Source organism: Staurois parvus, unplaced genomic scaffold (genome assembly GCF_062004578.1).
Source record: "Staurois parvus isolate SC_StPar_1 unplaced genomic scaffold, SC_StPar_1.0 ptg000860l, whole genome shotgun sequence".
Lineage (NCBI taxonomy): Eukaryota > Metazoa > Chordata > Amphibia > Anura > Ranidae > Staurois > Staurois parvus.
This window is the reverse complement of record NW_028318656.1, coordinates 2,712,501-2,735,336: the sequence shown is the minus strand read 5'-3', so window position 1 is coordinate 2,735,336 and position 22,836 is coordinate 2,712,501. Positions and strand designations below refer to the sequence as shown.

The following is a 22,836-nucleotide window of genomic DNA, read 5'->3' as shown; positions in this document are numbered from 1 at the left end:
TCGGTAGGCAGGTGCAGTCTGTTTTCTCCAATGTAGGTGGCGCTTGACCCGAGTGGTACCATAGCCTGGAGAGGAAGTCAAGAGAAACCTGGTTTCTCTATGGTTTCCTGGTCCCTGAAGGCAGCATCCAGGTGACCTCTGGCAGCCTTCGTGGGTCACCAGAGGCTTTATAAGTCCTGCCCTCAGGTTTTGCGGAGTGGTTAGAGTAGGAAATGAGCACCCATCTGTAAGAAAAAGCATTAGAGACAGGCTAGGGACTCAAAATCCCTATGGAAGCCTCCCCTTTTTGGACTGGACTGGCCAGGCCACATTCCACCCTCTGAAAACAGACGGTGTCGGTGCATCTCTGCACTCTCTGCACTGAACTGAACGATGAGTGTTACCCTAAGAGGATACTGGTAGAGGAAGTCAGGAGAAACCTGTTTTTTTCATGGTTTCCTGGTCCCTGAAGGCAGCATCCAGGTGACCTCTGGTGGCATTCGTGGGTCAGCAGAGGCTTTATAAGTCCTGCACCCCAGGTTTTGCGTAGTGATGGGAAAAACCACCCATCTGTAAGGCAAAGTATTAGGGACAGGGAAAGGTTTGAGATAAACAGGGACAGGCTAGGGACTCATAATCCCTATGGAAGCCTCCCCTTTTGGGACTGGACCGGCCAATCTGCATTCCACCCTCCGAAGATAGACGCTGTCGGTGCATCTTTACCCTCTGCCTCTCTGCACTGAACTAAACAGTGAGTGTTACCCTAAGAGGATACTGGAAGAGGAAGCCTGGAGAACCCTGGTTTCTCTATGGTTTCCTGGTCTTTGAAGGCAGCATCCACGTTACCCCTGGTGGCCTTCGTGGGTCAGCAGAGGCTTTATAAGTCCTGCCCCCAAGGTTTTGCATAGTGGTTAGAGTGCCCCATCATTGGTATCAGTGGGAGGAATAGTGCCCCATCATTGGTATCAGTGGGAGGAATAGTGCCCCATCATTGGTATCAGTGGGAGGAATAGTGCCCCATCATTGGTATCAGTGGGAGGAATAGTGTCCCATCATTGGTATCAGTGGGAGGAATAGTGCCCCATCATTGGTATCAGTGGGAGGAATAGTGCCCCATCATTGGTATCAGTGGGAGGAATAGTGCCCCATCATTGGTATCAGTGGGAGGAATAGTGCCCCATCATTGGTATCAGGGGGAGGAATAGTGCCCCATCATTGGTGTCAGTGGGAGGAATAGTGCCCTATCATTGGTATCAGTGGGAGGAATAGTGCCCCATCATTGGTGTCAGTGGGAGGAATAGTGCCCCATCATTGGTGTCAGTGGGAGGAATAGTGCCCCATCATTGGTGTCAGTGAGAGGAATAGTGTTCCATCATTGGTGTCAGTGGGAGGAATAGTACCCCATCATTGGTGTCAGTGGGAGGAATAGTGCCCCATCATTGGTGTCAGTGAGAGGAATAGTGTTCCATCATTGGTGTCAGTGGGAGGAATAGTGTCCCATCATTGGTGTCAGTGGGAGGAATAGTGCCCCATCATTGGTATCAGTGGGAGGAATAGTGCCCCATCATTGGTATCAGTGGGAGGAATAGTGCCCCATCATTGGTGTCAGTGGGAGGAATAGTGCCCCATCATTGGTATCAGTGGGAGGAATAGTGCCCCATCATTGGTGTCAGTGGGAGGAATAGTGCCCCATCATTGGTGTCAGTGAGAGGAATAGTGTTCCATCATTGGTGTCAGTGGGAGGAATAGTGTCCCATCATTGGTGTCAGTGGGAGGAATAGTGCCCCATCATTGGTATCAGTGGAGGAATAGTACCCCATCATTGGTATCAGTGGGAGGAATAGTGCCCCATCATTGGTGTCAGTGGGAGGAATAGTGCCCCATCATTGGTATCAGTGGGAGGAATAGTGCCCCATCATTGGTGTCAGTGGGAGGAATAGTGCCCCATCATTGGTGTCAGTGGGAGGAATAGTGCCCCATCATTGGTGTCAGTGGGATAGTGAATGCAGGCTCCAGGGAGACCGGATATAGTGAATGCAGGGTCCGGGGAGACCAGATATAGTGAATGCAGGGTCCAGGGTTTAATAACACTTTAACCACTTGCCCTCCAGAAGAATTACCCCCCAGGCCATTTTTTTCTATACAGCACTGCGCTCCTTTAACTGCCAATTGCACGGTCATGCAGCACTGTACACATATGACATTCATATCATTTTTTCCACACAAATAGAGTTTTATTTTGGTGGTATTTGATCACTTTTGTGGTTTTTTATTATTTGCACTACAATTGAAAAAATACAGAATTTTGCAAAAAAATATTTTTTTACTTTTTGCTATAAAATATTCAATAATATTAAATATAAAAAATTCTTCATTCATTTTGCCCGCAATGTATTCTGCGACATGTCTTTGGTAGAAAAAACAATCCCTTTAAGTGTGTATTGATTGATTTGCGTACATTATGGCGTGTACAATCTCTAGGATATACAGTGTGTGAAAGGTGACCAATCCTGATGTACTGCCCATCTCATGATAGCGTCTACAGTCCATGGTGTGGATGCTGGAAGTTTTTCTAGTGAAAGGCGATTTATAGTGGGACTGAGATAGTGCTGCGGGCACTCTGACACTAACTGACCCTGAGGGGGAACTGACTAACTGCCACTGACATCTCATAACAAAAAGCACTGTCACTGCTCAATGACACTGGGCAGGAAGGGGTTAACATCTGGGGTGATCAAAGGGTTAACTGTGTGTTATAGAATGTTATGGGTGTGCACTGTGTAGTGTTTTACTAGAGAATTTGCTGGTTTTTATCTCCCTGCTTTGCACCTTTGAACCCCTCATAATGGGCACAGCAGGTGTACAGACCCGGGAGCTCAGCACAGGGATGGTGGGAACCCCTCATAATGGCTACAACAGGTGTACAGACCCAGGAGCTCAGCACAGGGATGGTGGGAACCCCTCATAATGGCTACAACAGGTGTACAGACCCGGGAACTCGGCACAGGTATGGTGGGAACCCCTCATAATGGGCACAGCAGGTGTACAGACCCAGGAACTCAGCACAGGGATGATGGGAACCCGTCATAATGGGCACAGCAGGTGTACAGACCTGAGAACACAGCACAGGGATGGTGGGAACCCCTCATAATGGCTACAACAGGTGTACAGACCTGGGAACTCAGCACAGGGATGATGGGAACCCCTCATAATAGGCACAGCAGGTGTACAGACCCGAGAACACAGCACAGGGATGGTGGGAACCCCTCATAATGGCTACAACAGGTGTACAGACCTGGGAACTCAGCACAGGGATGATGGGAACCCCTCATAATGGGCACAGCAGGTGTACAGACCCGAGAACACAGCACAGGGATGGTGGGAATCCCTCATAATGGGCACAGCAGCTGTACAGACCCAGGAACTCGGCAAAGGGATGGTGGGAACCCCTCATAATGGGCACAGCGGGTGTACAGACCCGAGAACACAGCACAGGGATGGTGGGAACCCCTCATAATGGGCACAGCGGGTGTACAGACCCGAGAACACAGCACAGGGATGGTGGGAACCCCTCATAATGGGCACAGCGGGTGTACAGACCCGAGAACACAGCACAGGGATGGTGGGAACCCCTCATAATGGGCACAGCAGCTGTACAGACCTAGGAACTCGGCAAAGGGATGGTGGGAACCCCTCATAATGGGCACAGCGGGTGTACAGACCCGAGAACACAGCACAGGGATGGTGGGAACCCCTCATAATGGGCACAGCGGGTGTACAGACCCGAGAACACAGCACAGGGATGATGGGAACCCCTCATAATGGGCACAGCGGGTGTACAGACCCGAGAACACAGCACAGGGATGGTGGGAACCCCTCATAATGGGCACAGCGGGTGTACAGACCCGAGAACACAGCACAGGGATGGTGGGAACCCCTCATAATGGGCACAGCGGGTGTACAGACCCGAGAACACAGCACAGGGATGGTGGGAACCCCTCATAATGGGCACAGTGGGTGTGCAGACATTTTTGGGTGTAGACCTTCCTGCCATTTGAAGCGTTTGTCACTCATCTGTGGCTCTCCTACATGTGACAAAGGCACCAAAGATCCTCCTGCACCCGTTTGCAACACACTTTGCACATTTGGTGCGTTTGCAGCACACTGCCATCTGCTGGCTGTGCCATTAAGAATCAACTCTTTGATTTAAAGTTTTATTTACGTGTTTCCGGAAACAGGCGCAGAAAGTCGCGTTTCTCTGGTGCGTTCCCGGAATGTCCAGACCAGGGGCGGACTGACAACTCATGGGGCCCCCGGGCAATAGGGGATCATAGGGCCCCTGTGTCCTTGCCCAAACTCAAAAAAGCCTATGAAAAAGGTACCAGGGGCATCTCATGGGGCCCCTACTGACCCCGGGCCCTCAGAAAATGCCTGAGTTTCCAAATGGTCAGTCCGCCCCTGGCCCAGACGTGAACACAGCCCTAGACGTGACCGCTTGTAAAATCGCTGGTGCCGCCGTTCATTGTTCACGGCACCCGCAAACAGGGGCGGACTGACAACTCATGGGGCCCCTGGGCAATAGGGGATCATGGGGCCCCTGTGTCCTCGTCCACACCCAAAAAAGCCTATGAAAAAGGTACCAGGGACATCTCATGGGGCCCCTACTGACCCCAGGCCCTCAGGCAATAGAGGATCACGGGGCCCCTGTGTCCTCACTCACACCCAAAAAAGCCTATGAAAAAGCCAATGAAAGGTACCAGGGGCATCTCATGGGGCCCCCGAGCAATAGGGAATCATGGGGCCCCTGTGTCCTCACCCACACCCAAAAAAGCCAATGAATGGTACCAGGGGCATCTCATGGGGCCCCCGGGCAATAGGGGATCATGGGGCCCCTGTGTCCTCACTCACACCCAAAAAAGCCTATGAAAAAGGTACCAGGGGCATCTCATGAGGCCCCCGGACAATAGGGGATCATGGGGCCCATGTCCTCGCCCACACCCAAAAAAGCCTATGAAATAGCCAATAAAAAGGCACCAGGGGCATCTCATGGGGCCCCCGGACAATAGGGAATCATGGGGCCCATGTGTCTTAACTCACACCCAAAAAAGCCTATGAAAGGTACCAGGGGCATCTCATGGGGTCCCCGGGCAATAGGGAATCATGGGGCCCCTGTGTCCTCACTCACACCCAAAAAAGCCAATGAAAGGTACCAGGGGCATCTCATGGGGCCCCCGGGCAATAGGGGATCATGGGGCCCCTGTGTCCTCACTCACACCCAAAAAAGCCTATGAAAAAGGTACCAGGAGCATCTCATGGGGCCCCCTACTGACCCCAGGCCCTCGGGAAGTGCTCGAATGGTCAGCCCGCCCCTGCCCGCAAACGCAGCAAGCCACAAAAAAAAGCGCACGGTGAAAAATGCGCTGTAAAAAAAAAATAGCGCGGTCGCTTTGCGTCAGGTTGAAGTGAAGGGGGCAGCCCTACGTGCACAAACGCGCCCGGTGAACGCCCGTCGCCCTATTGGCCAGCATGTCATGGGTTACAGGACGCTGTTTTATGAATGAGATGGACTCAGGCTTGTACCCTGCAGGGATTGCAATCACTTGGATGCTCACACATCCCCCCCCCCAGCCTTCATCTTTGTGGCGGAGCCTGGAATAGCATCTCTGAAAGGAACATTCCCAGTGGAGCGATGGAGTGAGTGGGAGAGCGGGGAGGGGAGGGGGTGGGGGGTGGCGCCTCTCTCTACTTGTCCTGTCCACAAATCTATGAATGTGATCCAGCAGCTCCTCGCAGGGAGTGCAGGAAGCATGGCAGAGTCCGGAGCAGATGGTTCCCCCCGCCGTGCCCGGACGGTGACCATGCTGGCATCCCTGGTGCTGATGCTGCCGGCGCTGCTGGATCTGGCGTCTCTGGATCCCTGACTTTTCCACACTTTTTTTTTTTTTTTTTTTTTCCTCTCTCTCTCTTTTTTGGGGTATGCCGGATTCCTGGAAGCGCCATGGAGAAGATCAGAGCCGGCGTGTCGGAGCTGGGATGGAGCTCGGTGTCCTTACCCCTGGACGTCGTCGTCAGCAAGTTCCGTCTGCCCACCCTGCTGAGACTCGGCAAAGGTAAGGCAGGGGCGCCGGATACAGCGCTTCCCGGGGATGTCGGACAAAGTGAACTGAAATCTCCAGGAGTGTTTTCTTGTCCGAGAGTGACAACTCTCCCTCATCGTCCTGTATTGATGGGGGGCACCCTAGACTGCTCTACTGATTTGGACTACAAACACCCACCCCCTCCTCTTTATGACATGGGGGAGAGGTTCTGTAGTTCACAGATGAGAAGGCTGATTGAGATTTCAGCCCAGTGCCTTTCTTGTCTGAGAGTGACAACTCTCCCTCATCATCCTGTATTGATGGAGGAGCACCCTAGACTGCTCTACTGATTTGGACTACAAACACCCACCCCTCCTCTTTATGACATGGGGGAGAGGTTCTGTAGTTCACAGATGAGAAGGCTGATTGAGATTTCAGCTCAGTGCACTTCTTGTCCGAGAGTGACAACTCTCCCTCATCATCCGGTATTGATGGAGGAGCTCCCTAGACTGCTCTACTGATTTGGACTACAAACACCTACCCCCTCGTCTTTATGACATGGGGGGAGAGGTTCTGCAGTTCACAGATGAGAAGGCTGATAACACTGCTTGAGATTTCAGCTCAGTGCATTTCTTGTCCGAGAGTGACAACTCTCCCTCACTGTGCTGTATTGATGGAGGAGCACACTAGGCTGCTCTGATGATTTGGACTACAAACACCCACCCGTCCTCTTTATAACATGGGGGAGATGTACTGTAGTTCACAGAAGAGAAGGCTGATATGCACTGAACTGAAATCTCCAGTAGTGTTTTCTTGTCCGAGAGTGACAACTCTCCCTCATCGTCCCATATTGATGGGGGAGCGCACTAGGCTGCTCTCCTGATTTGGACTACAAACACCCACCCTCCTCTTTATAACATGGGGGAGGTGTACTGTAGTTCATAGATGAGAAAGCTGATAACACTGCTTGAGATTTCAGCTCCTGTCCAAGAGTGACAACTCTCCCTCATCATCCTGTATTGATGGAGGAGCACCCTAGGCTGCTCTCCTGATTTGGACTACAAACACCCACCCCTCCTCTTTATAAAATGAGGGAGGTGTACTGTAGTTCACAGAAGAGAAGGCTGATATGCACTGAACTGAAATCTTCAGTAGTGTTTTCTTGTCCGAGAGTGCAACTCATCCTGTATTGATGGAGGAGCACCCCAGACTGGTCTCCTGATTTGGACTACAAACACCCACCCCTCCTCTTTATAACACAGGGGGAGATGTACTGTAGTTCACAGCTGAGAAGGCTAACATCAATGAACTGAAATCTCCAGTAGTGTTTTCTTGTCCGAGAGTGACAACTCTGCCTCATCATCCTGTATTGATGGAGACTGCTCTCCTGATTTGGACTACAAACACCCACCCCTCCTCTTTATAACACAGGGGGGAGAGGTTCTGTAGTTCACAGAAGACAAGGCTGATAATACTGCTTGAGATTTCAGTTCAATGCATTTCTTGTCTTCGTGTGCAACTCTCCCTCATCGTCTTGTATTGATGGAGGAGCGCCCTAGACCGCTCTTCTGATATGGACTACAAACACCCACCCCTCCTCTTAAAAGCCCAGGGGGGAGATGTTCTGTAGTTCAGAGAAAAGAAGGATGATAACACTGTTTCAAATTCAATTTCAACGCACTTCTTGTCTTAGGGAGACAACTCTCATTCACTGGACTTTATTGATGTAGGAACAATCTAAGCTGCTGTTCTGATTTGGACTACGAACACCTCCCCTCCGCATCTTTTTAACACGGGGGAGATGTTCTGTAGTTCATGCAAGAGAACCAAGAAGGCTGACACCATTAATTGAGATTTCAGATCAATGCAATTCTTGTCTGAGGGTGACAACTCTCACACACCATCCTGTATCAATGAAGGAGCACCCTAGGCTGCTCTTCTGATTTGGACTACAAACATTCCCCCCTTAAAAGCATTGAAGGGGGGAGATGTTCTGTAGTTCACAGAAGAGAAGGCTGATAAGACTGTCTGAGATTTCAGTTTGGTACACTTCCTGTCCAAGAGTGACAACACTCACTCGCTATCCTATATCAATGGAGGAGCACCCTAGGCTGTTCTGTTGTTGACTACAAATACCTCCCCCCTCCTCGTCTTTATAACATAAGGGAGATGTTCTGTAGTTCACAGAAGAGAAGGCTGATAACACTGTTTGAGATTTCATTTCAGTGACAACTCTCAGTTACCACAATGAAAGAGCACACTAGACTGCTCCTCTCATTTGAACTACAAACACCCTTCCTCCTTTTAAAAACACAGGGGGGAGACGTTCTGTAGTTCACAGTGGAGAAGGCTGATAACACTGTTTGAGATTTCAGTTCAGTGCGCTTCTTGTCCGAACGTGACAACTCTCACTCACCACTGATGGGAGAGCACCCTAGACTGCTGTTCTCGGTTGGACTACAAACACCTTTCCTGTTTTAAAAACATGGGGGGGAGATGTTCTGTAGTTCACAGAAGAGAGGGCTGATAATACTGTTGGAGATTCCATTTCAATGCACTTCCTGTTCTAGGGTGACAACTCTCCCTCACTGTCCTGTATCTGTGGAGGAGCACCCTAGGCTGTTCTTCTGATTTGGACTTCAAACACCTCCCTCTCTTCTTTTCCTTTTAGCAAAGAGAGGAGATGTTCTGTAGTTTCACAGTGGAGAAGGCTGATAACACAGTGTGAGATTTCAGTTCAGTGCACTTGAAAACACAAGGACACTACATTTATGGTGGGGGGGGGTTGTCAATAAGGAAGTTGTTATTTGATTGAGAAAAGAAAACTAAGGCAGCCACCACATGTAAGGAGAAGTGAGCTGCAATATATTACAGTTGTTTTCTCGGGTTACAGCCTCTTGCACACACTGCTGATGTTTGAGCATCTGATTTTTTTTAAATGGGATTTCAGACATTTGTTTCGCCCGTATTCGCCGCGTAATCGCCTGTATTTGCCTGTATTTGCCCATATTCGCCTGTATTTGCCTATATTCTCCCCTATTCGCCCGTATTTGCCCGAATTCACCCGTATTCGCCCATATTCACCCTTATTTGCCTATATTCTCCCATATTTGCCCATATTTGCCCATATTCACCCGTATTCGCCTATATTCACCCCTATTCGCCTGTATTCGCCCATATTCACCCCTATTCGCCTGTATTTGCCCATATTCACCCCTATTCGCCTGTATTCGCCCATATTCACCCGTATTCGCCCATGTTTGCCTGTATTTGCCCGTATTCGCCCATATTTTCCTATATTCTCCCATATTTGCCCGTATTCGCCCATATTCGCCAGTATTTGCCTATATTCTCCCATATTTGCCCGTATTTGTCTATATTCTCCCATTTTTGCCCGTATTCTCCCATATTTGCCAGTATTTGCCTATATTCTCCCATATTTGCCCGGATTTGCCCATATTCGCCCATATTCGCTAGTATTTGCCTATTTTCTCCCATATTTGCCCGGATTTGCCTATATTCTCCCATATTTGCCCGTATTCATCCGTATACACCCGTATTTGCCTATATTTGCCTATATTTGCCCGTATTTGCCCATATTTGCCCGTATTTGCCTATATTCTCCCATATTTGCCCGGATTTGCCTATATTCTCCCGTATTTGCCTATATTTGCCTGTATTTGCCCATATTTGCCCATATTCTCCCATATTTGCCCAGATTTGCCTATATTCTCTCTTATTTGCCCGTATTCGCCCGTATTCGCCCATATTTGCCCGTATTCACCCGTATACACCCGTATTTGCCTATATTTGCCCGTATTTGCCTATATTTACCCGTATTTTCCCATATTTGCCCGTATTTGCCTATATTCTCCCATATTTGCCCGTATTTGCCTATATTCTCCCGTATTTGCCTATATTTGCCTGTATTTGCCCGTATTTGCCCATATTTGCCCGTATTTGCCTATATTCTCTCATATTTGCCCGTATTCACCCATATTCGCCCATATTTGCCCGTATTCACCCGTATACACCCGTATATGCCTATAATTGCCTGTATTTGCCCGTATTTGCCCATATTTGCCCGTATTTGCCAATATTCTCTCATATTTGCCCGTATTCACCCGTGTTCGCCCATATTTGCCCGTATTCACCCGTATACACCCGTATTTGCCTATATTTGCCTATATTTGCCTGTATTTGCCCATATTTGCCCGTATTTGCCTATATTCTCCCATATTTTCCCGTATTTGCCTATATTCTCCCATATTTGCCCGTATTTGCCTATATTCTCCCATTTTTGCCCGTATTTGCCTATATTCTCCCATATTTGCCTATATTCTCCCATATTTGCCCGTATTCACCCATATTTGCCCATATTCGCCCTCATTCACCCATATTCACCCGTATTCGCCGTTCGCACATTTGCGCACACTATCTTCTTATGGGGAGTTGAGGACTATTTCTGCTCATACGCGCGTACTGTGAGGTTGTCCCACCATCTGGGGTATCTTCATCCCTGACGGCAGACGCCGGTGACGCTCGGATCTGCTGCTTATTGGTTAACCCCTCAGTGACCCGTCTGTCGCTCGCTATTACCGGGAGTGATAATCAGCAACAGCGTGCGCAGGGCAGGACTCCACGCCAACCAATCACGTTTCATTCCGCTCATTTAAGGTGTGTTCTGATTGGTCGCTGTACATGATTGAGCTGTAGGAACTGCTTTTCGCTTGATTAAAGGAGCCTAAGGAGTCCGCAGTCGTGATAGATCGGTCATAGTACACCGACAGGGGCTGCAATACGCCCCACGTGCCGTTGTGGCGGTCGCCGTTTATCCCCGCACATGATACAGAAGAAGTCGGTATTGCTGTGGGCTTTGCGCATTGCTCCATAGGGTTGTACAATTATATTGGACCGTGTATGGCGAACGTAAGGGTCCCCATATGTGCTGTGGGCTTTGCGCATTGCTCCATAGCAGGGGCGGACTGACAACTCATGGGGCCCCCGGGCAATAGGGGACCATGGGGCCCCTGTGTCCTTGGCTGCACTCAAACCACACCCAAAAAACCTTGCCTGTAATACCTGTTTATGTGGCCTGTAATATGGGGATATCCATGGTTCTGATCTTGCCTGTAATACCTGTTTATGTGGCCTGTAATATGGGGATATCCATGTTTCTGACCTTGCCTGTAATACCTGTTTATGTGGCCTGTAATATCGGGATATCCATGGTTCTGACCTTGCCTGTAATACCTGTTTACGTGGCCTGTAATATGGGGATATCCATGTTTCTGACCTTGCCTGTAATACCTGTTTACGTGGCCTGTAATATGGGGATATCCATGGTTCTGACCTTGCCTGTAATACCTGTTTACTTGGCCTGTAATATGGGGATATCCATGGTTCTGATCTTGCCTGTAATACCTGTTTACGTGGCCTGTAATATGGGGATATCCATGGTTCTCATCTTGCCTGTAATACCTGTTTACGTGGCCTGTAATATGGGGATATCGATGGTTCTCATCTTGCCTGCAATACCTGTTTATGTGGCCTGTAATATGGGGCTATCCATGGTTCTGATTTTGCTTGTTATATCTTTTTATAGGGATTTCATATTATGTGTTAATGACGGGTCCTCAATGAGTGTAATGTGTCATCTGTGTCTTTTCCAGGCTGGTAGGACTCAGTAATGGCTACTGTATATGACTTCCTCCAGGTTAGCTATCCATGGTTCTGATCTTGCCTGTTATACCTGTTTATGGGGATTTCATGTTATGTGTTAATGATGGGTCCTCCATGAGTGTAATGTGTGCCCCCTACAGGCTGGAAGCAGTCAGTAATATCAGTGTGATGTCCTCACTGTTTGCGGTTTTAAACTTGCCTGTAATACCTGTTTATGGGGATTTCATGTAATGTGTTAATGATGGGTCCTCCATGAGTGTGATGTGTGACCCCTCCAGGCAGGAAGTAGTCAGTGATGTCAGTGTGATGTCCTCGCTGTCTGTTGTGCTAAACTTGCCTGTAATACATGTTTATAGGGATTTCATGGTATGTGTTAATGACGGGTCCTCAATGAGTGTAATGTGTCATCTTTGTCTTTTCCAGGCTGGAAGGACTCAGTAATGGCTACTGTATATGACTTCCTCCTGGTTAGCTATCCATGGTTCTGATCTTGCCTGTTATACCTGTTTATAGGGATTTCATGTTATGTGTTAATGACGGGTCTTTGATGAGTGTATTGTGTGATCCGCGTCCTCTCCAAGCTGGAAGGACTCAGTAATAACCACTGTATGAAACTTCCACCTGGTCAGCTACCCATGGTTCTGATCTTGCCTGTAATACCTGTTTATGGGGATTTCATGTAATGTGTTAATGACGGGTCCTCCATAAGTGTAATGTGTGATGTGCGCCCCCTCCAGGCTGGGAGCAGTCAGTAATATCAGTGTGACGTCCTCGCTGTCCATGGTTCTGATCTTGCCTGTTATACCTGTTTATGGGGATTTTGTGGTATGGTGTTAGTGGCAGGTCCACCAATGAATGTAATGTGTGATGTGCGCCCCCTCCAGGCTGGATCAGTCAATAATATCATCCTCGCTGTCCATGGTTCTGATCTTGCCTGTAATACCTGTTTATGGAGTTTCCGTGTTAGCGGTGGGGCCTTGATGAATGTAATGTGTGATGTGCGCCCCCTCCAGGCTGGATCAGTCAATAATATCATCCTTGCTGTCCATGGTTCTGATCTTGCCTGTAATACCTGTTTATGAGGATTTCGTGTTATGGTGTAAGGGGCGGGTCCTCGATGAATGTAATGTGTGATATGCGCCCCCTCCAGGCTGGATCAGTCAATAATATCACCTCGCTGTCCATGGTTCTGATCTTGCCTGTAATACCTGTTTATGGGGATTTCGTGTTATGGTGTTAGTGGCGGGTCCTGGATGAGTGTAATGTGTGATGTGCGCCCCCTCCTGGCTGGAATCAGTCAGTAATATCAGTGTGACGTCCTCGCTGTCCATAAATCTTGCCTGTAATACCTGTTTATGGGGATTTCGTGTTATGGTGTTAGTGGTGGGTCCTGGATGAGTGTAATGTGTGATGTGCGCCCCCTCCAGGCTGGAATCAGTCAGTAATATCAGTGTGACATCTCCACTGTCCGTGGTTCTGACACAGCCGGCCGCATCAGCCAATGACAGTCTGCCATAGTGAACGGTCGGCAGCTCTATTGCCTTGATGTCCATTGTTGCTGATCACTATAATGGACTACTGGTTGACCAATAAAAAGATACCTAAGTCTGAAATCCTCAACAAGGTACAACTAACCAAGACGAGGTCCTCAACCTCATGGAGACCACGGCCCAGTAAATTCCTCCATCTGTAGTCACTCAAAATAGCTTTGGAATGCAAAATATGTATTGATCTTCTGGAAGGCTATAGATGGGACTGGGGGGTCACAGTAGGGGAGAAGGGGGGATGGAGGTTCTGAAGGGGATTAGGGAACTCTGCAGTTTGAAGGTTTGAAGGCCCAGTAGGGGATGAGGATTCTGTAGGAAGCTAGGGGCAATTGTTGAAGATGAGGTCCCTGGAGGGGGCTGGGGTCTCTCTGGAAGGCTGGGGGGTTTGCAGATGCACTGCGGGGCACTTTTTGGAAATTGAGGGCTCTTAGGACACCTGGGGCACTGTGAGCCACTATGGGAGTTTGGGTGGCACTATGGTTGCTGATCACCAAACTAAAGAATGTAGGGTGCTCTCTGCTGATCACCAAACTCATGAATGTAGGGTGCTCTCTGCTGATCACCAAACTCAGAAACGCAGGGCGCTCTCTGCTGTTCATCAAATTCAGGAACATGGGGTGCTCTCTGCTGATCACTAAGCTCTGGAACACGGGGTGCTCTCTGCTGATCAGAAAGCTCAGGAATATGGGGTACTCTCTGCTAATCACCAGGTTCAGGAACACGGGGTGTTCTCTGCTGATTAACAAGCTCAGGAACATGGGGTGCTCTCTACTGATCACCAGGTTCAGGAACATAGGATGCTCTCTGCTGATTAACAAGGTCAGGAACATGGGGTGCTCTGTGCGGATCACCAGGTTCAGGAACATGGGGTGCTCTCTGCTGATTAGCAAGCTCAGGAGCATGGGGAGCTCTCTGCTGACCACCAGGTTCAGGAATATGGGGTGCTCTCTGCTGACCATCAGGTTCAAGAACATGGGGTGCTCTCTCTGCTGACCACCAGGTTCAGGAACATGGGGTACTCTCTGCTGAGCACCAGGTTCAGGAACATGGGGTACTCTCTGCTGATGGTTGGAGCTTGCAATAAATGTTTTCTGCAAGCCGCAGGGAGTACCCAGTACATGCAGGAAAGCGGGGCCAAAGTGCTGACCACTTCTTATATGGTTCTGGTCCAAGACTAAGATGCTAAGAATATTTGCAGAGGAGCCGTATGGTTTCCAGTCTTTAATTCTGAAACTTAGAAGTGCGATAAATACCCAACCCGACCTCCTATACTGGATTTTGTGATGTCTGGATGTGAGAGGGTTAAGCCGCATGTGATCTTTGCTGACTGGCTGGCTTTGCTAGTTCCTCAAATCTTAAGAGCCTGAAATGTCTTAGTAAGGATGGGTGCAGGGCCTCGAATAGAAGGGACGGGCCAGATCATTGACTTTTCTGTCAGCTTCAGGAAACGTAGAGGAAGCCGATTAAATATGACCCTTCCAGCTGTGTGACCAGAGGAGGCTCTGAGCACTCTGCATGATGAAAGTCCCAGCAGAACTGGTTGTGCTGGATGAGGATGACAGATGACTATGGGCTCACCTATCAGATTAACGGGGGGTGGAGGGGTATTCCCCAAATATGAACAGCCAGGAAATTACAAATCTGACTGTAGTATCTATCTAATATCTATCTATCTATCTATCTATCTATCTATCTATCTATCTATCTATCTATCTATCCATTTATTAATGGGAAATCAAAATATGTATTGAAATTCTGGAAGATGCTGGATGATGCTGGGGGGACATAGTGTGGAGGAGGGGTAGAAGTTTCTGAATGGGGATAGAGGACTGTCCAGCAGACTTACTGGTTCTGTAGGCACTGACCATAGAAGAAGCTTGGGTCTGCGTAGAGGCAGACTAAAAGTCGAGGTAGGCCAAAATAGCCAGGAGGCTGTAACAATTTACATTGTTCTAAGGGATCGAGAGAACCCCTGAGAGGGCAACCCTTCTGTTGAATGTTGTGTTGTGTAAAAGTGGGCAGAAAGCCCTTAGACCCCCATTGGGGGCGGGGTAGAAGCTTCTGAATGGGGATAGAGGACTGTCCAGCAGACTTACTGGTTCTGTAGGCACTGACCATAGAAGAAGCTTGGGTCTGCATAGAGACAGACTAAAAGTCGAGGTAGGCCAAAATAGCCAGGAGGCTGTAACGATTTACATTGTTCTAGGGATCGAGAGAACCCCTGAGAGGGCAACCCTTCTGTTGAATGTTGTGTAAAAGTGGGCAGAAAGCCCTTAGACCCCCATTCACACTTGTGCGACTTGTCATCAAAGTCACAAGACAAGTTCTACCCTGTGTTTTCCAATGCCAACCATTCATATATGTGCAGCTTAAAGTTTCAGCGACTTCAAAGTAGTTCATGTTCTACTTTGGTCCAACTTTCATGCAACTTGAGGGCCACAGACTTCAATGTTAACCCTCAAAAGTTGTATGAAAGTCATACCTGAATGTTTTACTTGCAACAGTGGGTCCAACTTTGCAGAGGGACAAGTCACCTCCAAGCCTCTCCCTTCCAAAGTTGCATCAAAGTTGCACTCCAAAGTCACACAACTTTGAAGTCATACAAGTGAATGGAGCATAAGTTGGTGGGTGGACTCAGAACTAGTCCTTGAAGCTCAACATTTGATTCTAAAGTCCCACGATATATACTGTATATTTACCATTACTTGGACTAGGTTCCAGAGAAGAAAGTTCTAACGGGATCCATTCCACCTCATGGTCAGATCTGGCAGACATTGTGGAGTTATGTAACTTTGCTCCAAGCTGCTTATGATGCCAAAGTCACGCAATTTTGAAGTCATACAAGTGTGAATGGAGCATAAGTTGGCGGGTGGACTCAGAACTAGTCCTTGAAGCTCAACGTTTGATTCTAAAGTCCCACAATATATATTGTATATTTACCATTACTAGGTTCCAGAGAAGAAAGTTCTAACGGGATCCATCCCATCTCATGGTCAGATCTGGCAGACATTGTGGAGTTACCTCCTTGACCCACTACAGTCCGGCTTTCGTCCCCTACACTCCACTGAAACTGCCCTCCTCAAAATCACTAACGACCTACTAAACGCCAAAGCCAAAGGCGACTACTCTGTCCTCCTTCTCCTGGACCTCTCTGCGGCTTTCGACACAGTCGACCACCCCCTCCTCCTTAATAAACTACTCTCCCTTGGCATCAGAGATACCGCTCTCTCCTGGTTCTCATCCTACCTATCCCGACGCTCCTTCAGCGTCACCTACAATGGTACCACCTCCCCCTCCCTCCCCCTCTCTGTTGGGGTCCCCCAAGGCTCTGTCCTTGGACCCCTTCTCTTCTCCATCTACACCTCCTCCCTGGGCACACTCATACACTCCCATGGCTTCAATTATCACCTCTATGCTGACGACACCCAAATCTACCTCTCCACCCCTCTCCTCACCCCCACTATCTCCGCCCGCATCACTCACCTCCTAAACGACATCTCAGACTGGATGTCGCTCCATTTCCTCAAGCTTAACCTCTCCAAAACCGAACTCCTCGTCTTTCCCCCTGCCCACCCCCCCCCCCCCCCCAGCCTATCCATCACCACCACCAACACCACTATCATTCCCGCCCCGCAAGCCAAAGTCCTTGGCGTCATTCTTGACTCGAACCTCTCCTTCTTCCCTCATGTCAAATCACTTGAAAACACCTGCAGGCTCCATCTCCGCAATATTGCCAAGATACGTGCCTTCCTCACCCCAGACACCACCAAACTTCTTGTACACTCCCTCATCATCTCACGCCTTGACTACTGCAACTCTCTTCTCATTGGCCTACCCAAGTGCAGGCTCTCCCCGCTCCAGACCATCCTGAACTCAGCGGCCAGACTCATCCACCTCACCACCCGCTCCACCTCTGCCACCCCCCTCTGCCTCTCCCTCCACTGGCTCCCGATTGCCCAACGCATCAAATTTAAACTTCTAATCCTGACCTACAAAGCCGTGCATAACACTGCCCCTGACTACCTCACCAAACTGATCACCAAGTACCACCCTACCCGTACCCTTCGCTCCTCACAGGACCTCCTTCTATCCTGCTCCCTGGTCTCCTCCTCCCATGCACGACTGCAGGACTTCTCCAGGTCCTCCCCTATCCTCTGGAACTCACTGCCCCAATCCATCCGACTGTCGCCTTCCCTCCCCACATTCAGGCGCTCCCTCAAAACCCATCTCTTCAGGGAAGCCTACCCCACCCTCACCTAACAGCCGTCCTCCCTCATTCCTCCCACCACTTCATCCCCCTCAGCCATTTCATTCCCCTCAGCCACTTCCTATTGTTCCACTACCCCCTCCCTCCTAGATTGTAAGCTTGAAAGAGTAGGGCCCTCTTACCCCTCGTACGCTGTCTGTTTTTGTTGTACTGTGCCATGTATTGTCCCCCCCCTATTGTACAGCGCTGAGCAAACCCTTTGGCACTATATAAACTCGATGTAATAATAATAATATGTAACTTTGCTCCAAGCTGCTTATGATGCCAAAGTCACGCAACTTTGAAGTCATACAAGTGTGAATGGAGCATAAGTTGGTGGGTGGACTCAGAACGAGTCCTTGAAGCTCAACATTTGATTCTAAAGTCCCACGATATATACTGTATATTTACCATTACTTGGACTAGGTTCCAGAGAAGAAAGTTCTAACATGATCCATCCCACCTCATGGTCAGATCTGGAAGACATTGTGGAGTTATGTAACTTTGCTCCAAGCTGCTTATGATGCCAAGTGATTTGCAGATTCTTGTCGGCTGTCCAGAGACCTGTTGGGGTTTTGTCGCCGGTGAGTGAGTGTAAGATGGACAGGCATCTACTCTCTTAATGGAAACCAGGGATGACTCTTTGGATGATTGGCAATTTTCGAGTGGTGGGTTATTGATGTATTATTGACCCTTTATGGCTAGGGTATCTTATGCCTCCCTGGTCATCGTCATTGGTTGAAGCAGATTCAGAATTTCTTGGATCCTAAGAGTAAGAAGTAGAGGGAGACATTTATATGACAGGGTGGTGTTTTGGTGACCTTGGTCTATCTGGACAGTGATCACCATTTTGGAATAGATATGTTTGTGTCTTTGCTGTGTTGTGGTTATTGCTGTTGGCAATGCCAGTCGTGTCATGCATTGAACATGTTAAACTTAATAAGCTTCCCCTTTTCTGATCCTTGACTTCCACTTACTCCGCTGCTGCTCCATTCAGCCTGCCAGAGCCGTTGAGGATACCTGGTACTCCTGGGTATGGGGTAGCATGCAGCCTTCTATTCTTCCAACCATGATGTGTTTGGTGTCTGAATGGTCATTTGTCCACGGGTCAAATCTTTAACCTTTTTAATGTTCTCTTACATATGGCTTTCGATTTAGACCAGGTATGGTGAGTATTGATGGGGGGAGGGTGGAATACCAAGAAAAACTGTCCCTTTTCCCTGAATGGCATTCATCTGCATTCTGTGACTAGGTTGTTGCTTGCAGCCAGGACCACGGAGTAGCTGCCAATAGAGAGTTAAATTTAAAGTGCATCTAAATCCAAAAACAAAAATATCGCAGTGTACCACTGGAGCTTGTGGATTCAATTAGTACAAGTGTTGGGACTACTGGTGCCAGCACTGGATCTCCTTGAGTGAGAACTGGGGCTTCTGGAGCCAGCACTAGGTTTACTGAAGTTGGAACTGGGGCTTCTGAAACTAACTGCAGCCAATATTGAGGCTTCTAGAGTCAATAGGTGCAGGCTGTGCAGCTTCTGGGCCTAACTGGAGTCAGCAGTGGGGCTTCTGAAACCAACTGAGGCAGGCACTGGGGCTTCTAGAGCCAAATGGTGCAAGCCCTGGATCTTCTGCAGCAAGTACTGGGTCTAGCTTAAGTGGAAACTAGGGCTTCTTGAGCTAAATTGAGCCAACAATGGGGCTTCTGGGGCCGTGACTTCTGAAGCTAAAAACACCAACACTAAGGCTTCTGGAGCCAATTTGAGCAGGTGCCAGTGCTTTTGGAACTAATTGAAGTCAGAAGTGGGGCTCCTTGAGCAGGTGCTAGGGCTTCTTCAGCCCTGCAGCCATTCGGAGAAGAGCCCCAGACCTCTGGAGCTAACTAAAGTCAACACTAAGGCTCCAGGAGCCAACCTTAGCGGGGGCTGGAGCAGGCCCTGAGGCTTCTTGAGATAACTAAAACCAGCACTGGGGCTTCTGGAGCCTATTGGAGAAGTCACTGAGGCCTCTACAAAGAACAGGAATCAGCAACGAGGCTTCTGGAACCAGTTGGGGCAGATGCTTGGGTATCTTCAGCTAATTGGAGCCAAAACTTGGGATTCTGGGGCTATTTGGAGAAGATGCCAAGACTTCTGGAGCTAACTAAAGCCAAAACGAAGGCTTCTGGAGCTAATTTTAACAGAGGCTGTGGCATCTGGAGCCAAGTGGAGAAGACCCTGAGGCTTCTGGAGATAACTAAAACCAGCACTGGGGCTTCTGGTGCCAATTGGAGGAGTCATTGAGGTTCTGGAAATAACTGGAATTAGCAGTGGGGCTTGTGGAGCCAACTGGAGCAGGTGCTGGGGATTTAAAGCTAACTGGAGCCAGCAGTAGGGATTTTGGAGATGGTGCTGGGGCTTCTGAAGCTATCGGAGCCAGGATTGGGTCTTCCAGAGCCATTAATTGCAGGTGTTGGGATTCTGGAGCCAGCACTGGGGCTTCAGGAGCCAATTGGAGCAGGTGTTGTGGCTTCTATAGCTAATTGAAGTCTGCACTGGGGCTTCAGGAGCCAATTGGAGCAGGTGTTGTGGCTTCTATAGCTAATTGAAGTCTGCACTGGGGCTTCAGGAGCCAATTGGAGCAGGTGTTGTGGCTTCTATAGCTAACTGAAGTCTGCATTGGTTGCTTCAGGAGCCAATTGGAGCAGGTGTTGTGTCTTCTAGAGCTAACTGAAGTCTGCACTGGGACTTCTGGAGCCACCTGGAACCAGTACTAGATCTTCTGGAGCTAACTTGAGCTTTAGGAGCTAACTAGGCCAGCTCCTAATTACAGCAGACACTGGGGCATTGAAACCACCTACAGCAGGAACCTCTGGCTAAGCTGAGGGCTTTTTTATTCTCTGACGCTATCCTAGAACTAGGGCTCAAATTTTGGAGCCAGAGGTTGTCGGCATAGAGCAATGCAGGTCCAAATACAGCTTTCTACAGTTGCAAATAATCTGCATCCTCTTTTTTTCTACTCTCGCGTATTTAATTAGTACAAGATGTGTTTTTGATGGAATTTGGACCCCCCCACCCCAATAGCAATGCATAGTTTTCCTTCACATTCTCCAACATTTTATGAAAAACAACAGGTGCCGAAGCAGACCCCCAGCCTCGCACCCCAGCGCCGCAAGCAGCTCACGTTCCAAAGAGTCCTCCAACTGAAGCCGATTAGAAATGAGTCACTTGCGCTGAATAGGAGAATTAGTCAGAATGTGGCCTGTTTATACAGTCGGCGAGCACCAGGAGAAGAAACGACTGATAAGTGATAGTTAGAGGCAAGCCGAGGGGGCACATATACATCACATATCTTATTCATACTGTACATTTCCATCGAAACGTTGGGTATAATTAAACCGTAATCCTTCCTCAGGCTGAATCCCAATCACCTCCTGAACGCCAGCTGGATTTTATGCTGACCATGGGAGACCCTGCATGGGGTCACCAGAGAGAGGAAATGACTGTATCTCCAGTCCCTGGAACATACAGTAAGAATAATTGGGGAGGGGAGTTTAAGCAGCACACAAGGAGCCAGCAGCAACATTGTAAGCCCTAGTGGCCCATTCATTAAAGCGTAACTCCGTTCCATTTTCTGCCATGGTTTTATTTCTGCCTGTGACCCCGAATGAGAGATTTTCTTTCATTTCCTGTCTCTATTACCCCAGGACAAGAAATGAGGGGAATCTGACCAATATAGGAAGGTGCAAATAGCAATGCCAGACAAATGGTAACTAGGCAGGGTCATTTTAATAGCATCATGGGCCCCTGGGCAAAGAAATGCACTGGGGCCCCTATTAGTCTGCCCCAATTTACGCACCTACTTTCAAAAATTTAAGTATAAATAGTTGATATAATTAAACGTACATTTATTAGTACTTTCAATAAAAATCGATTTTAAGCAATAAGAAAACATGCCATAAATCAAAGATTAATCAACACATCAACACAGAGGGCACAGTATGGGGGGGGGGGAGTCAGGAATGCACAATACTGGGATCAGGAGGGCACAATACTGGGATCAGGAGGGCACAATACTGGGATCAGGAGGGCACAATACTGGGATCAGGAGGGCACAATACTGGGATCAGGGGGGCACAATACTGGGATCAGGAGGGCACAATACTGGGATCAGGAGGGCACAATACTGGGATCAGGAGGGTACAGTACTGGGATCAGGAGGGCACAATACTGGGATCAGGAGGGCACAATACTGGGATCAGGAGGGCACAGTACTGGGGTCAGGAGGGCACAGTACTGGGGTCAGGAGGGCACAATACTGGGGTCAGGAGGGCACAATACTGGGATCAGGAGCGCACAGTACAGGGGGAGTCAGGATAGCACAGTACTGGGATCAGGAGGCCACAATACTGGGAGAGTCAGGAGGGCACAGTACTGGGAGAGTCAGGAGGGCACAATACTGGGATCAGGAGGGCGCAATACTGGGATCAAGAGGGCGCAATACTGGGATCAGGAGGGCACAGTACAGGGGGTGTCAGGAGGGCACAATACTGGGATCAGGAGGGCACAATACTGGGATCAGGAGGGCACAATACTGGGATCAGGAGGGCACAATACTGGGATCAGGAGGGTACAGTACTGGGATCAGGAGGGCACAATACTGGGATCAGGAGGGCACAGTACTGGGGTCAGGAGGGCACAATACTGGGGTCAGGAGGGCACAATACTGGGGTCAGGAGGGCACAATACTGGGATCAGGAGGGCACAGTACAGGGGGAGTCAGGATAGCACAGTACTGGGATCAGGAGGCCACAATACTGGGAGAGTCAGGAGGGCACAGTACTGGGAGAGTCAGGAGGGCACAATACTGGGATCAGGAGGGCGCAATACTGGGATCAAGAGGGCGCAATACTGGGATCAGGAGGGCACAGTACAGGGGGTGTCAGGAGGGCACAATAATGGGATCAGGAGGGCACAGTACAGGGGGAGTCAGGAGGGCACAATACTGGGATCAGGAGTGCACAGTACAGGGGGAGTCAGGAGGGCACAATACAGGGGGCGTGAAGAGGGCACAATACAGGGGGAGTGAGGAGGGCACAATACAGGGGGAGTGAGGAGGGCACAATACTGGGATCAGGAGGGCACAGTACAGGGGGAGTCAGGAGGGCACAATACTGAGATCAGGAGGGCACAATACTGGGATCAGGAGGGCACAGTACAGGGGGAGTCAGGAGGGCACAATACTGAGATCAGGAGGGCACAATACTGGGATCAGGGGGGCACAGTACAGGGGGAGTCAGGAGGGTACAGTACTGGGATCAGGAGGGCACA

At 49.2% G+C, this 22,836-nt stretch overlaps 1 protein-coding gene across 1 annotated transcript in view; it reads left to right on the top strand.

Moving 5' to 3' along the window:
• Positions 1–5,743: 5,743 nt before the first annotated feature.
• GAREM2 (GRB2 associated regulator of MAPK1 subtype 2) overlaps positions 5,744–22,836 on the top strand; it is a 187,898-nt gene continuing 170,805 nt past the window's right edge. Inside the window, exon 1 of the mRNA XM_089655657.1 lies at positions 5,744–6,089. Coding sequence (XP_089511783.1) covers positions 5,978–6,089 — 112 coding nt within the window. The 5' untranslated portion in view covers positions 5,744–5,977. The remainder of the gene's footprint in view (positions 6,090–22,836) is intronic.